General features: G+C 33.9%; 2 protein-coding genes across 3 annotated transcripts in view; both read right to left on the bottom strand.

Moving 5' to 3' along the window:
• Window positions 1–9400, bottom strand: part of LOC120635204 (glutamate receptor ionotropic, kainate 2) — an 83492-nt gene extending 74092 nt beyond the window's left edge. The window contains exon 1 of the mRNA XM_039906143.1: window positions 9164–9400. The gene's annotated coding sequence lies outside the window, so the exon portion shown is untranslated. The remainder of the gene's footprint in view (window positions 1–9163) is intronic.
• Window positions 9401–12801: 3401 nt separating this feature from the next.
• LOC120635286 (peroxynitrite isomerase THAP4-like) lies at window positions 12802–16411 on the bottom strand. Of its 2 annotated transcripts, XR_005659273.1 has the most exons (6): window positions 16302–16411; window positions 15240–15423; window positions 14243–14377; window positions 14030–14158; window positions 13375–13503; window positions 12802–13125 (listed from the first exon to the last, which is right to left on the bottom strand). XR_005659273.1 is itself a non-coding variant. In XM_039906254.1 (5 exons), the coding sequence occupies exons 1-5, from the start codon at window positions 16373–16375 to the stop codon at window positions 13069–13071; spliced, it is 579 nt and encodes a 192-aa protein (XP_039762188.1). In that variant the 5' UTR covers window positions 16376–16411; the 3' UTR covers window positions 12802–13068. The 2 variants fall into 2 exon arrangements, 1 of the variants encoding a protein (XP_039762188.1); XM_039906254.1 differs by lacking the exon at window positions 14030–14158.
• Between the last annotated feature and the right edge of the window lie 481 nt (window positions 16412–16892).

Here is a 16892-nt window from a genome sequence, read left to right as displayed (position 1 = left end):
TATGTATATATGTATATATGTATATATACATATGTATATATGTATATATACTACTATAATCATTTAAGGCTTAGCGATACTGAATACTTTAAAAACAAAATCAAACGCAGACGAAGTCGCGGGCAACAGCTAGTAATATATAAAATAATTTATCTATCTCCGTATTCATTCTCTTCTATTCTCTTCTCGAGCGGGTGAAGATCATTATCTACACCCATGTACACCCAACAATAGAATATCATCATAGTAAATAAAAGCTGTATTTGACAGTTTAACAGTTCAAAAATAGGAGTTCTCCGCTCGTCACCAAACTTTACAGGATTACTCGCCAGGTCAATCCGGAGATTCCCTGAAAGTTTCATTGAAATCGGTCCAGCCGTTTCGGAGCCTATACGGTACATACCCACACACTTTCTCTTTTATATACTTACTAGCGGACCCCAGCGCCATCTGTCGGGCTGATTTGTGAATCTAAACCATCCAGGGTGCCACCCAAACGCATACCAAAAAATTCATTCAAATCGGTCCAACCGTTTAGGAGGAGTGCAGTGACAAACACACGCACACAAGAAATATAGATTATGGATTTCCGCAAAGTAACGCCTGCTTCTATCCAATATTCACTTTAGTAGTGTTTCTCGAACGGAATTCACCACATTCCATTTAGAAGTTGACAGTAATTATTTTACCTCTAATGTTTTAAACGTTTACCATGAAATGGGGAAAATGCGTAAAAGATTGTGAGATAGCAACATTCCATTTCAAGTTAAACATACGGGGGGAGTTTCGCTGGTCTCGGACACAATGCTCTTCGTGCAAAAAATGGCTGAATGAGGGTTCTGTATATTCTTAAGTCTATGATTATTACAATACTAGACAACGTTGCAAACTGAGCCAGACTTCTATACTGACTCGCCCTTTAATAAGTCCACGACATAGAATGATTAAACATTTCATAAATATGGAAAACCCCATAATTCATTCATTCATTCATTCATTCCTAAAAACGTAGGGCCGGGTTATCATGAACTCTTCAATTTCAGTGACTCACTTTACTCCCTGTGGGAAAATCTTTTCCATAAAGAACACATTTTATCTGTTTCACTAGTCGCTTTAATTGAGCAATAGGAGAGAGAGTTCAAGCGTTGACCCACCACGCTGCTCCAGTGCGGGTTGGCGGGCTCTTAGGCTACGGCCTTAACCCCTTCTCATTGCAATGGGTTGATATGACGACAGCGAGTTGTTTAACATAGTCGGTTCTTTTTTGTGAAAAAACTTTTATTCACGCTTTTTAGTGGTTTTGCAATTATCTATGTTATAATAGCCAAATGTCAACTGCTCATACACCTTTACAAGATATTGCTTTTCCCGAGGCCGGGGTGTTAATCGTTGAGGAGTTCTCCCAGCACTTCACCATCAGCTTTTTATTGTGTTGAGCATAAATTGCTTAGGATACAACATGATCAAAGCGCAACCCGTGTAATTCAAATTATTGACAGTGTATAGTCAGTACATATTTGAAAATTTCATGAACGTTTATAAAAACATTACTAAATTTAAGAAAAAATGTGACTGCAATAATTTAAACATTAGAAGTAAGGATAAACTTACATGCAATATACTAGGTTACATAAAATCCATAATTCGTTTAAATGAAATTGCATACGATTCTACAATAAACTACCAATTGACATCTTGGAGATGTCTCTTAAAAAGTTCAAAGTTTGTATTAAACGTAAGCTTAATATAGAAAAGTCCTATTACAGTATAAAGGACTACGTAAACGATAAAAAAGCTTGGGTGTAATTTATTGCTCTATCCAGGTTGCTCTTCTAATAATTTAAAATGACATTGTGAGATGATGATAACAAAAAAAAAAACACCCGGCTAAGTTTGTTGTGGGCTTAGACCAGGACGCGTTTGGAACCCTCGTAGTTCCCTCGTACCCGCGATCATTTCACTATCGTGTAATTCTTATGTACGCATCAAAAGTGCCACCTATGGGCCTACTTGAATAAAGATATTTTTGGCTTTGACTTTTGACTTTATTGGATACTTCCGATGGCCATCTATAGTCTTCACCATGATATCCACTCGGCCATATGGTGCTTTTCGAAAAAAGATGCACAAGTTCCTTTCCATCACACTTGCTCGTTACATGGACCTTAGCACATCGATATAAGACTCATAATCCAAGATATTAGACACGCGTGTTTTATTTTAAATAACCGTAATTATTGTGCTTTATTTTTGACGACCGTATTAAGTTTAGTTTGTACCTCACTGCAAATTAAATGTATGCAGATAGACCTATTTTAATTAAACCGGCTAATACAAAGAGGTTTTCTGCGGCTAAAAATAGTAGGCATTTTCTTAAGTGAAGAAATATTTTTACCTTCTCATTTATTATGATAAATGATCGTAAAATTTTATCAAATTCTTTACAATTCATAACTAGTTATGTTTAAACATGTTTTAAATACGTAAATATTCCCTTTATTATATTTTTAATGTGGGTTGTATGCAATTACCGACGCTGGCTGTATATCGGCTTACCTTGGCGCGCGAAAAAAAACCGCGCGCCATTTTTCGTAATTAATATTTTGTTAATATTTTCGCTTTATGGTCTATTCTTAATAATTGAATGTACAACTTTGATTGGAAAGTCGAGCAATAGTAGATTTTAATCCGCCGGGAAAACTAATCGACACTGTAAAATTTATATAACATTACTTGATTCAAAATCTACTATTAAAAAAAAATATTGAAATAGGAGTGCCTATAATATTTCAAGTTCCCTCGATTTATCCAAGATCCCACCTCTGAGGTATAAGGTGTACCAAACAAAACGTAAGTAATTATAAACAAAAAGTAGACATAAACAGTCGGCTTACTAGAAACGGACATAAATTAGTGATATCTGCATATCGTCTGAGAAAAGTGCAGAACTCCTTTGTGGGGATGGGTATATGTTTTTATAAAATGATACCGAAGGTAATATTAGATCTACCTTAACTTACTTTAATCAATACATTAAAAGACATTTAACAAATCGTGGTTACTATTCGATTGATGAATTCCTTAACGAAAAGGCTGCTTAGAAGTAGGCCACTCCGCTCTCATCTCTCAGAAAACAGAAAAGTTCTAAAGATTTTTTAACTATAAAATGATATTGGAAAAGAGCAATCTGCTGAGTTTCTTGCCGGCTCTTCTCAGTGGAATCTGCCTTCCGAACCGGTGGTAGAGTCACTACAAACAGACTGACTTGACGTTTCAAAAGTGCTTATAAACTAGGCCTACTTGAAATAAATCAATTTAGTTTTTTTTTATTTGAATTTAACACACAAATCAAAATCTGTTTAAAATTGGCTTAGTGATCGAGTGGAAAATATACACAAAAAAAACATAATGTCGAATTTAGAAGCTTTTTTTAAGTCGCTTTTTGACGTGACAACGTCTTATAATTCGATGGAGCCGGCTGCACGCACGAAAAAAACATGACGTTTGCGGCGTTACCTCGCTCTGAGGCGTTCCATTCAAGGCTTGAAGTGCAAGCGAAAGCGCGGAACGAGCGACAAAGAGGCACAGTCGGTCTCCGCGTTCGACATCTGTCTCTCTCCTACTTGAGTGAGCGATGCGTCCGCGTGGACAGCTTCTATACAATAATACATTTACATGTTTTTGGCAAGGATGAAGTGCAGTGAAAAGTGAATGTGGTGTCAATTGTTTATAGCTACGATAATATCTATCAAACAAATAAAATTAAAATTTTCTTTTGAAAAATGCAACCATTCCATCAGTATTTTCTTACGACGTTGTCACGTTCAACTATCGTCAGTAAGCCGACTTTACAGACAACCAATTTTTTTTTAAGGCCTCAGGTTTCAGTCATTCTAGAAAGAGTCCAATTACTGTGTAGGTTAAACGGTTTTCCTGAACGTCTCTTTTCATATTTCCAGCACAAGTAGCGAAGGCTTACGGCCTTAAAGCCTTAAAGGATTCCGTTCAGAATCGGAGTATAAAACGCTGTTTTTTTTAAGTTGGAAATTGAAAAGCGTTAGAGAGAATTCGTGTTCAATTTCAAACGTTTCAGAGTTTTAGGAATTTTGTTGAACTCACAGAAGAGATTCATTTAAAAATTGGCGAAAGAATGTGCTGAAAGACTTAAAACGCTAAACGATTTTTTTTGTCAGTGTAGGTCGTGTTCGTAAGTATATGTCATATGCTCCACGCATCTTGACTTATACGCCAGCTAGTGGCAAATATCAATTAGAATTATTTATTTCCAATATTTTTAAACGGATCAATTGTGAATAGCAAAGTGAATAAAAATTCAAAGGATTAAAAAAAAATATATAAATGGCAAAGTTTATTGAAAATCTCTAAATATACTTGTTTATTTATTACTTTTGTAATAAATACATTATTAATAAATCTTCTGACGATTGCGACATTCTATAATATTCAATGACAAGGTTATATTGACTAGCTGCATGCTAATCCAACCTTCAATTTTCTACTCTCAATTGTATTTAACAAATGAAAATATCTTATATCTTTAAACGAGCAATTCTTGTATATATATATAATATATATATATATATAATCTCGGAATCTCGGAATCTCGGAATCGGCTCCAACGATTTTTATGATATTTAGTATACAAGGGGTTTTGGGGGCGATAAATCGATGTAGCTAGGATTCATTTTTAGAAAATGTCATTTTATTCGTGTTTTTTTTTATTGGAAGAATAATAACAAAAAGGTGGCGTTTGGGTAGTCCCCTTTTAAACTGAAAAATATGACTCTTCCTGACATCTATTGGCGAATAATAATACTATTTTTTTTTAATTGTGATACTTTTTATAAAAAAAATATATTTATTACGAAAGATAAAAAAATGTTTGTCAAAAATCTCATGTATGACTATAGTTGTAGACGATGTAGCAGTACGCTGCATTCGAAATTTACGCGGGCGAAGCCGCAGGGCATATCTAGTATGTATCAAATGTGAAAGTGTTATTAATAGATTCTAAATAGAATATGAAATGAAATGGCGAATATTAAATGAAATGGCGGAGTCCCGGGAACATTTTACCCTTTCATCAATAATAAATAATAAAATTTTTACTTCAATCGCGCGTAACGGTTACACGCACGCACTTTTTTTCAAACTATTAATTTAATATCTAGTTAAATAAAAATGGATCTATAGAATTGTTAGGTTTTATTTTGCTTATTATTCATAGCAATCCACCTTCGTTTTTTTATAAAAACCAAAAGGAAAAAGGGGGTTCGAGTCAGCGCGGGCATCAAGAACGGGTGTGTGTCGTGGTGACGAAAAAGAAAAGGAATTGAAAGATGGAATGGTGGATGCAAACAACGGAGTTTTATTAATCCAGAGGTTCTCCTTACAGAATTATACCTTTCCTTATAATTATTGTAAAAACTTCACGCTCACGCTCGCCTGGCGTTCAAGATAAGTACCTATAATTTTAAAAGGACTTCGCCATCGCTTTGAAGATTAAGTACACAGTAAGTTTATATTCATTCAAGAGTGACCTTCGATATTCGGTATTTCATCTTAAATTTGTCCCACTGCAGAGCACAGGCCTCCTCTGTTGCAGAAGAGAGAGAGAAAGAGAGAGCTTAGATCTCTCCTAGGAGCTCCAAGCCTCCAATGCAGGTTTGCGGACTCTTAACGATTATTCCCACACACCTTAAAAGATGGACATATTCAGTCGCGGACTTTGTTTTTTCTCTCTTTAACGCAAAGAGAAATCGGTTTACAAAAGGCGGGCTAAATGCTTAAACATGTTTTACAAGCCAACCTTTTTGTATAGAATAGAATAGAATTTGTTTATTTACCACAACAACACAAACAGACTTACATACGGAGTAACTTAAAATTGTATACTTAAAAATTCAAAATTCATTTATTTCAAGTAGGCCTAATTAATAAGCACTTTTGAAACGTCAAGTCAGTCTGTTTGTAGTGACTCTACCATCGGTTCGGAAGGCAGATTCCACTGAGAAGAGCCGGCAAGAAACTCAGCAGATTGCTCTTTTCCAACATCATTTTTAAGTTTAACAATCTTTAGAACTTTTCTTTTTTGTGAGAGATGAGAGCGGAGTGGCCTGCTTCCAAGCAGCCTTGTCGTTAAGGAATTCATCAATCGTGTAGTAACCATGATTTGTTAAATGTGTTTAATTAATATACTTAATTATAATAGCTTAAGTCTATGATGTGTCGTGCCAATAAAATGGTTCTGACTCAGCTTAATGTTCCAGATACTAATGTACCAGTGTGAGGGAAGTCCAGTTATGGAATCACATATAAAAACAATAGTAAACTTCATAATGGAAAGGAGATGAAAATTCATTTTTGTTTTAGTAGTAATGGGAAAGTACTTATGTTAGTCAGATCATAATTGCACGCCTCATGAGCGAAGCGTTGAGGTGGGTATTACTGTCAGTTTACGCACACCGAGTGATTCCAACTTAAAATGTCACTTTTTTATTCTTTATTGCTTTTATAAGTGAATATAAATAGATAAATGTTGAGAAAAAACACTAATTTTAACACTCATGATATTTTTAAATCTCTTTTTGTTATTTAAACTAAATAATAAATTGTTTAAAATAGTTCTCTCTTGGACGTCCGTGTGTCTGTATGTGCTGATCCCGTATCTTGTGGTCTCGCTAACAAGCGAAATACTTCACTTATCGAGTTAGTTTTTTTTATAGTTCAGTATTTTGAGGAATAGCAGAATGTTACTTTTCAAGGTATATTTAGATGTAGTTTAATTATTTACAAATAATCTCAATTTTATTGTAATGAATGAGATTATGAGGCGTGCACTTTTGGATTTTCCAACTGTTTTTAGTAGTTATTGTAAGATAGACATTAGATTTTTGTCGATATAATTTCTTAAAGCAAAACTTTGTTTTGGCATTTCTAAAAGGTGGTGGGATGTCGTTCCAGCATTTGGTGGCCAGATATTTAAAAATGCCACGAAATGCTGCAGACCTGTGGTGTGGCACCGATAGTGGTCGCGACAAACTAATTGTTGGAGAAATCAGTTAATAATTGACTATACCACAATAATATTTTTAGATTTGTCGATATTTCGACACAGTTGCATGGATCGTGGTCGCCACGGGTCCCGGGATTTTTAAGAAATGTTCATTAACAACGAATATCTTAGTCTAAATTCTTCAATATTTAACGAATTTTTGTTTAAGCTACTGAACTGTGGAATGCACTACCAATAAGCATACGAAAGTCAAGGTCACTAGACATATTCAAAAATGCTGTTAAAGCCCATTATCTTGAGCAATAAAGACGACAGTGATTAACAAATTAAGTTTTAGTATATATTAGTTTATTATTTTTTATATTTATTATTATTAGTATTTTATGTTTGTAATCTTGATAAGTATTAGTGTGTAATTGTTCGTAAGTATGTATATAATAATAATACACCCCACCAATCGGTTTCCCTTGGTTTTCCTAATCCTAAGGTTGCCTGGAAGAGATCGCTACTAAGCGATAAGGCCGCCCTTTGTATCCTACTTTTTAAGTTTAAGTTTCATCATCAAGACCATCACAGTTGGCACTTTTGTGCTTACACAAAAGTGCCAACGTACAACGTACAACGTAAAGAAAAATTTTATTTCGACTATTACTAAGGTATTCCGTAGTAGGTAGATACCTACCTAGAGCTACATCCCTACTAATATTATAAATGTCAATGTAAGTTTGTTTGTTACGCTTTCTCGCAAAAAATACTTAACCGATCCTCATGAAACTTCGAACACATATTTTTAGAAGTGTTCGAAATAATATAGGATACATTTTATCCCGACATTAAGCTCGGTTCCTTTGGGAGAGGGGATGAAAAAGTTTGACGATTTTACCCCATAACTGCAACATATCGATTTAAATAATTATTTTTGTACTATAGAGGTTATAATATGTGTTTAATTTTGTCCAAACTTTGTGTAGAAAGCGGAAAACAGCAAACCCCTCATTTAAGGCTGAACGATACTGAATACTTATTTTTTTAGAACAACAACTAAATTGAATGCCACATAAAAAAACAAAATCAAACGCTTACGAAGTCGCGGGGAGCAGCTAGTTAATAATAAAATAAAAATAAAAATAATTTTATTGTTCCATTAAAATTACAACATTTATAGTAGGTTTGACCGCTGATGCCTAAACTAAGTAACAATATATACCGACTCGTATTATAGTCATCAGCGCAAAAAGACAGACAAGTCGATTTTCTTTTCTCAGTAAGTAGCTTTGCCTAAAACCATCCATTTCAGAAAAAATACTTTTTGTTATTATTGACAAATACTCATTTACATAAAAAATAACGGAACCCATCTGTCCGTAAGTCACGACCTTTTTTTGCCTATTAAGTATTTGTATTGTTGATGTAGGATCCATCACACTATAATTAAATTAAATAATTGCATAGATTAAATACTAGTTAAAAATATGATAATTGTTGTCAATAATTACTAATAATATCGTTAATACTAAATACGTCTAAATCGCTGTTTGTAAATATTTCACCAAAAAACTTCAATCTATTAGAAAAATAAACTCGAGAATCTATTGTATTTGTACGGACTCGTAGACTTTATTAATCTACACCTATCCACTCTCTATTCTACTTTTCATACTTGTGTAAAATCTTTTTATTTTTATCACTTCTTAGTGCTTCTTAGTGGCCTACTTTAGAGAAAAATATGTTTGAAAATGTCAAAAAAAGCATTAAAAAAAAGAAAAAATACCTAAGAACTTTTTGTATTTTTAAACATACGGAAAGGTCATTTGACTTTTAGGACAACACTTTCGAAAAAAAGTATCCCTTTCTGCTCTTATTATAGCTAATAAGAGTAGTGCAAGCTATCATAAACATAATTTAGACTTTAGCCTTAGAAAACAATGATTCATATAAACTCACTTAATCACGTTATAATAAAACATCTTTGCTTACAACAACAAAAAAAAAACATGTCACTTAGTGATGCGCCAATCCCAAGTAACAAATCTAATTATCCTTACTAATTATCCGATGCCGAAATCCAATAATCGCTACTTATTAAAAAAAAAGTCACTGACAATGAGATAAATACTAAGTACATACCATCAATAATCCGCCGTAGAATCTCGACAACATGGGATCATTAATTCTTTTTCATGAGCACTCGTAGGTTTTGCATGGTTACGACGGAAAAAAATATCATATCACACCGAATGCACCGACCACATAACACTAACAGTACAATTGCACATTATTTCACATAGAAGCATGCGTTCAAGTCGATATTTTGCAACAACCAACGCGTTTCAGAGGTTTTCAAACCCCATAGAGTTTATTGACGCTCCCCACGAAACGAAGAATGGGATCCTACTGATTATTTCATGGAAATACATAGCTATGATTATGTAAAATAACAAATTCAGCGAAATCAAGCGAAAATATCCCTTATGTATTCTTGTGGTGAGTTAATATTCCGATAATCAAGGGTGGGAGGTGGAGGACCACCCCTTGTAGACCCGTGTAGAGGGTTGATGCGAGGGATGTGCCATAGGGGAAGATTCGTGTAATCCAACTTAATAACGTTATTATAACATTATCAACACTTTCACAGTATTTCATAGGTACTTAGTTATTAGATGTTATAAATAGGTATGTTACATACCGTATGTGCCAGGTATTAGTATATTATTTATAGTAGTATGAAAATGAACGGATATTTTATCATATTGACAGCCGACAGGCGCAGTGGTCATCGACCCTGCTTTCTGAGTCCAAGGCCGTGGCTTCGATTCCCACAACTGGTTAATGTTTGTGTGATGAACATAAATGTTTTTCAGTGTTTGGTTGTTTATATGTGTATTTACGTATATTATTCATAAAAATATACATCAGTCATCTTAATACACATAATACAAGCTACGCTTGCTTTGGGGCTAGATGGCAATGTGTGTATTGTCGTAGTATATTTATTTATATTATTTATTAAATGTGAAGTGATGATATCCTGTTAAGAAGTGACGTTAGCTCAGTGTTCAGGGCTTTGGCCCTCCTTTCAGGGGGGAGTTCGATCCTTAGCACGCACCTCTATATTTAGGAATTGTGAGCTCACCTTCAAATCCACAGTTTCATCAAAGTGTATACGGAAAGTTTTCAGATCTTTTGTAGGACTCGTATACCTAGTAGCCCGCCCAGCCAAGCCCGCAAGTTTAAGGAGTAAAAAGAAGTATAAGGGGGTAAACAGGACAAAATGCGTAGGAATATAGAGCACGTAAGTGTGAAGTGCCAAGGCGACAAAGATAACAAAGAGATGTGACACACTAAGTCCTTTCACAAAGCTGCGAGTCACGAGACACGATTAGATGAGAGGGAGCGTTTTATGGTTTTAACCGTTTGAGTAATGTAGTGGTTCAAGAAAAATGTATGAGTATAGCAACGTAGACAGACTATGTAATTTAGATATATACAGACTACAGAGGCACATCTAAAAATAAGAATTCGAAATAACTTTTATTCAAGTAATAATTATATTATCTGTTATCGCGAAAGACACACACAACAGCTACCAAAAAAATGCTATCATAATGTGTTCCTGTTTTTTTAAATGCTTTTGACAAACCACGTTAATTCAAGACGGTAACGGGATGGAGTAGCGATTGTGCCGGTTCATTAGACTTTTCTACGTGCCTCAGAAAGCACGGTAACTCATTTCCACTGGCCCAGTAAACCTAGGATCGCTAATACACACTCGTTCTTCTTAAGAGTATGTTTTAACTACTTTCTTTTAACATTAGAATCATATTTTTCACTTTAAAGCAAAAATAATGAAAAAAATAGATGCAATAGAAGACCGGTAAAACAAACAACTAAACTGTTATTAAACAGCTCCCAAATTAACTTTTTAATAACACCTATTGAAAAAATATGGAACCTGTTATACACGTCTCAATAACGTTATAGAAAACAGTTATTGATGAAAAATTTCACATCACTAGATTAAACTCCCGGTGTTGCCAAATAATAAATCTTATTCAAAAATTTTCTATTGTTATGTTGTGATAAAGTTTCTATGTTTTACATCTATAAGAGTAATTAGGTTGAACTTAAGAGCCCTTAAATTAATCCATTCAACGTTCATATTTTGAAAATCGAATTCAAACTAATTTTATTAAGGTTAGGATGCTTTTGTTACGGAAATCGTTTACCATTCAAATTCCAAAGTATATAGTACATTTTTGACGATCGCGCAGTGGTGAACGCTGTAGTTTCTTTTGTTGGAGTTGGAGGTTCCTCCGTCACGCCCCAACTATCATCAATCAACACGATTTTTGGCATATTTTTTAAAAATTCTCATAAATGGCGGCTTCTTCGCGTTTAATATTGTTGTAGATCAATGCACTTTACCATATCTTATGCAAGAGGAAGCCTGCTGTACCTGAGCCTGAGTGGGATAACAATTTTCCTGACCTATTCCGGAGTGCCCAATCTTAAGAGTGATTTTCCAGCTACTCAGAACTCAGGAGACATTATATTTCAGTTCACTCTCCATTCCCTTTCGTGATCTCTAATAGTCTGATGGAATGGTAGATCCAACAAGACCGGAAAGAGATTAGGCAAAGGACCGTAAGCTTAACGTTAGTGGTATGACAGGCTTATAGTGATGGATTTTTATATAGTTACGTTTATTTCTATATTAAATCTATCTATTACATTTTTTTTGCAACGATAACAACGTTGCTAATTTAAAAATCTATGGATTACGGATAGATTGAATATTGAAAAAGGATATTAGTTTTATAAGTGTATTTATCTTGGTTGGGAGAATGACATAGGGTTGATGCTTTTTTGTGATATAAAAATAATAGGTACGAGTATAATGTATTTTTTTTCTTTTATTTTTGTTGTGTAACTTGTTTATTCCGAGAGTGCCAGAACGTGTCCCAGCAATTTGCAGAGAATATAAATTGATTAAAAATTAACTGTTTTAAAACTAAACTGTTTTAAAATAAATCATTTTATCGTAGAGCTAGAGCTTTTTATGCAATAAACTATTTTTTGATAATATGTTCAACTGCATACTTTTTACCACAGATACTATTATTTAACTTTAATTAAACGTCATTGTCGATTTTTATGTATTGTTTCTTGGTGATGCTGGAATGACCTAGATGGTAGTGACGACATCAGCAGCAACTTTAATAATCTTAACCCCAGTGATAAAATCATTTTATGATATTTATTTATATTACCAAAAACCACGCACAATCCATACTAATATTATAAATGCGAAAGTGTGTTTGTTTGTCCATCAATAACGCAGCAATAGAGCAACGGATTGATGTGAATTTTTGCATAGAGATAGTATATGAGCTGGAAAATGACATAGGCTATTTTTTTTCCGGAAAATTCACAGTTCCTGTGGGAAGGAAGGCTTACGTTTCGTCCTTCAATTACGCAGCAACAGACTAACGGATTGTCGTGATTTTTGGCATAGAAATAGTTAAAAGGACGCAGAATAAAACACAAGAATCCTGGAATAGTGCACTCTTCTTCTGTTTTCATGATCGGTGTCCTATTCCTCCTAGCAAAGTTTTTAAAGTTACCAAGCCGCGAGTAAAAGCAGGTACTTTAATAATAATAATCTTTATTTACATCCATTTCTAAACAAGAATATAAAATTAACATTCAAAAAATTTACAATTACATAACTTTAAACCAATTTTATAATTATAAGTTATGTGCACATTGCATGTATAACCAAAAAGTTCAAATTAAACTTAAAAAACCCCGCAAGTGGATTTAAAACTTCTACTTATCCATGAGTAAGCAAATATCAATTAAATAATACACATATTCTTGTAAACTTTCACATTTAGGGCAAAGTTCCATACTTTTTTAAATGCTGAACCTGATTTCTTAAACGAGAATATTTCTGACTTAATGACCTAAGAATCTTATTTTGTTGTTCAATACGTATTTCTTTCGTTTTAAGTATTTTCCTCAAATTACGTTTATGTGACTACATCATTGGACGCTACACTTGGTAACAATCCATAGCTTGGAGACGGCTGAAACAAAACGAAAGCATTAATAATTACATATTAACTTAAAACTATAATCATAAATCCATATTAAAATAATTTGTAACCCTCTTTACGAAAATTGCACAGACGGTGCGCAGAATGCAATTTTTTTTTGTAGTTATATTTTAAACATACAATCAAACATACGAATCGATTTCGAAATGTATCGATTAAATTTATTGTATACTAAAGTACTTTTGCTTCTGCAATTGAAATTCCCTTGTGTATACTTACTTGTGGTAATAATATGACCGGGTTCGGAGAAAAAGATACTTGAGACGACAATATCTCTTCAGAATCTGATACTACAGATGAAGATGACGGCGAGGAATCAATAACTATTGGTCCCATACTTATTGGTGGCTAAAAGGAAAACCAATAAATTAAACTCACTAAATAGCAATGCATTTTTCCTAATATAAACTACAATAGCTTAATTAACAAAAAGTGGATATAAACGGTCCACTTACAAGAAATGGTCATAAATTAGTGACATCTGCATATCGTCTGCTAAAGGTACAGAAGTCATTTGTGGGTTTGTGTATAAACGCTTTTATAATATGATTCCTAAGGTAATTTTGGACCTACCAATGCATAAGAATTCGTTAAAACACATTTATTACAGCGAGGTTACTATTCAATTGATGAATTTTTTAATGACAAGGTTGCTTGGATGCATCCGGCTCCGCTTTCATCTCTCACAAGATAGAAAAATGAATGTTAAAAATTTAAATGTAAATTGTTGATGTTGTAAAAGAGCAACTGCTGAGTTTCTTGCAGGCTTCTTGGTAGAATCTGCCTTCCGAACCGGTGGTAGAGCCACTACAAACAGACAGACTTGACGTTTCAAAAGTGAAATAAATGAACTTTGAATTTCATTTGCACATACTTGTGGTAAAGATGAGGTCGTACTAGGTGAAATACGGGCTTCGGGTTACGATATCTCATCTGAATCCGAAGCGTCAGATGATGACCAAAGCAAAGACTCAAATGCTTTTGTTTCCATAATCGATGTTGGCTAAAAGATGATAATTAATAAATTTAGCTGAATGTACAGCAAAGCATTTTTGGTAAAATAAGTTTCAATATCTAAAGCACGTACATGTGATAAAGATGACGACGTACGAAGTGAAACAGAGGCTTCGGATGACGACAATTTATCATGACACTGTCGTGAAGGTCTGGACGGTTTACGCCTTGCAGGTTTTTCTTTATAGTCAGGTGGCTTAGACAATAGCTAAAATAATTAATATGAAGATGTTACCTTTGCAAAAATCATGGTACGTACTATTTAATTTGCTTTATCCCAGGAAAACACGACAAACCTTTGTGGTGTAATCTGGTATAGCAAGCTGGATGATCTATTTTTTTTTAATATTTACGTGCAGCAAAAGCCAGCACAAATCAATTTTGTCAATACCACACAGATCTTCTCTAATACACGTACAACCAGTTACAACTTACGATATTTTACTCCAATACCGGAGCATTATCATAACGTGAGAATGCACGGCAGCAAATCTTTTTACAAAGAGAGGCATTGATTGTGAAATTCAAATTCAAAATTTTCTTTATATGAATAGAGAAAATTTGCAGGCCTATCACAGGTACTTATGAAGCGTTCATACATATACGAATATATTTAAATAATTGAAAAGGGATGATGATAACTTCGCTCGCCAACTTAAAACGGAAGATAAGAGAGTTAAAAACGCGCCCTGGTCTAAGAAGAGCCCACAATAAAGTTGGGTAATCTTTTTTTGTTATCACTATCTCACAGTAAAGCAATTCACACTCAAGTTTTTTTATCGTTTCAGTAAAGCTTAACAATATAATACGATTTTTCTGGAAACTCACGTTATATATAAACTTTGTAAAAATTGTCAATTGCGGTTACAGTTATTTTTATCCTTACTAATGTCATACTAAAATAATTTGTTCACGTCGTCGTCTAAAGTTAGTCTTTTTACTGAACGTGGCATAAAAATATTGCAATGTTTTTCACGCACTGAGGGGATAGGGCGTAGTTGCAAAAATAGTCCTATTTCGGTATTCATCAAATAATAAAATACTAACTTATAGAACACTAAATTACTAACCTTTTTTGGAACTGCATATGTAACTAAACGACAATTGCCTTTTTTTGTCAAATAGAAATCGTTTTTATCAAAATGAGCGCTGCATATTAAACTTCTTTCGTGTGGTAACCAATTTTCTTCACCTCTGGAGCTTCTTATCACCTTAATCCAATCTACTCTCCATGGGATGTTTCCTTTAGGAAATCTAAATACGTTACAAATTGCAAAAAAAATATAGATTTTATCATGTGATCGGATCATCAATTTTGGCATTGATTATTAAAATTAGCTTAATAGTTGGAAATAAATGTAATTTACAAAATCAACTTTTCTACAGTAACATATTTTTCTAATTTTCAGTTACAATGAATACTAAAAAATTATTTCCCCGCATTTTCGGGATTTTTATCTCCTGGTAACACACAGTACATACGCACTACAATGAAACTCCTAAAGCTTTTCGTACACAAGGCAACGCAAATCTTCAATACTAATGTTGTATAGTTGCAAGACGTTTGTTATCAATTCGGCCACTTTAGACGTAGAAGCTGCACGGCTTATACGAATTCACAAAATGTCTAACATTAGTGACGGTGAAACTATAATTTTAGCTTACTGCCTTTACCAAATAAATCGTAATAAAGTTTTAATAAACTTCACACCATATAGCAAAACGTCACATACCAGAAAGTACTACTATATTAATTACTGACTACGTGACTTCTTTAGGTACTATATTTAACATTAAAAAACTATTCCTGATAAATTAACGGCCTTTTCTACTATTTTTTATGTTATTACAAATAAGTTTCCTTCTTATATATTGTTTCCACTTCTAAATGTAAAAAGAAGTCTTATTACTCCACCTCAGAAACATATAATATTAAATAATAGATTCGCCATTTTGGAATTCGCAGCAACTTTTCTCTGCGACTATCTTGCCCAGTAGTGTCGGGCCTCGGCGGCGAATGAATAAAATGTAACCTTGTGTAAGAAGGGCCTTATAAAATAAAAATTTCCAACCAGTCAGCGAACGAAAAAAAATCCTTCGCTGGTTATATTTTAGATAAATAACATATTAACCCGTGAAATGTTAAACCGTTTTTCCCTTTTTGGGTTTTATTATTTTTACACCATTTCACTACACAACTCGGCATCTTTTTTTTACTAATGTAAATAATATCACGGTCGGTGTCAGGCCACGTAATGGCGACCGATCTTATTACTTTATGTGTGTGCCGATGAGACTAGTATAATGTAACTGTGTGCGTGACGGGTGTACGTACGAGGTATGGAGGGTAGAGGTAAGGAGAGTCATCTTATATGGGAGAAAAGTTGAGTGTCCAGTTGTTGCGCTAAATAACAGTTCAAAAATCCTCCACAATGGCGCTGGTGGATGCACAGGGTATGGTATGAATGTAGCAATCGTAGATGAATTGAAGTATGCCGAGTTAAAAAATTTAATGTCATTATCGACTAAAATAGTTAATTATTGTTTTTTTTTTTTTTTTATATTTATTGACGAGCGCTTGACTGCAATCACACCTGATGGTAAGCGATGATGCAGCCTAAGGTGGAGCGCGCTTGCCTAGAAGATGCCTATTCACTCTTGATTTGAAGGTACTAATGTTGTAAGAACTGGGGAAAATGGAAGCTGGAAGAGATTTCAACAAC

This window comes from Pararge aegeria, chromosome 26 (assembly GCF_905163445.1).
Source record: "Pararge aegeria chromosome 26, ilParAegt1.1, whole genome shotgun sequence".
NCBI classification, from domain to species: Eukaryota; Metazoa; Arthropoda; class Insecta; order Lepidoptera; family Nymphalidae; genus Pararge; species Pararge aegeria.
This window is presented reverse-complemented; position numbering and strand designations above follow the sequence as displayed.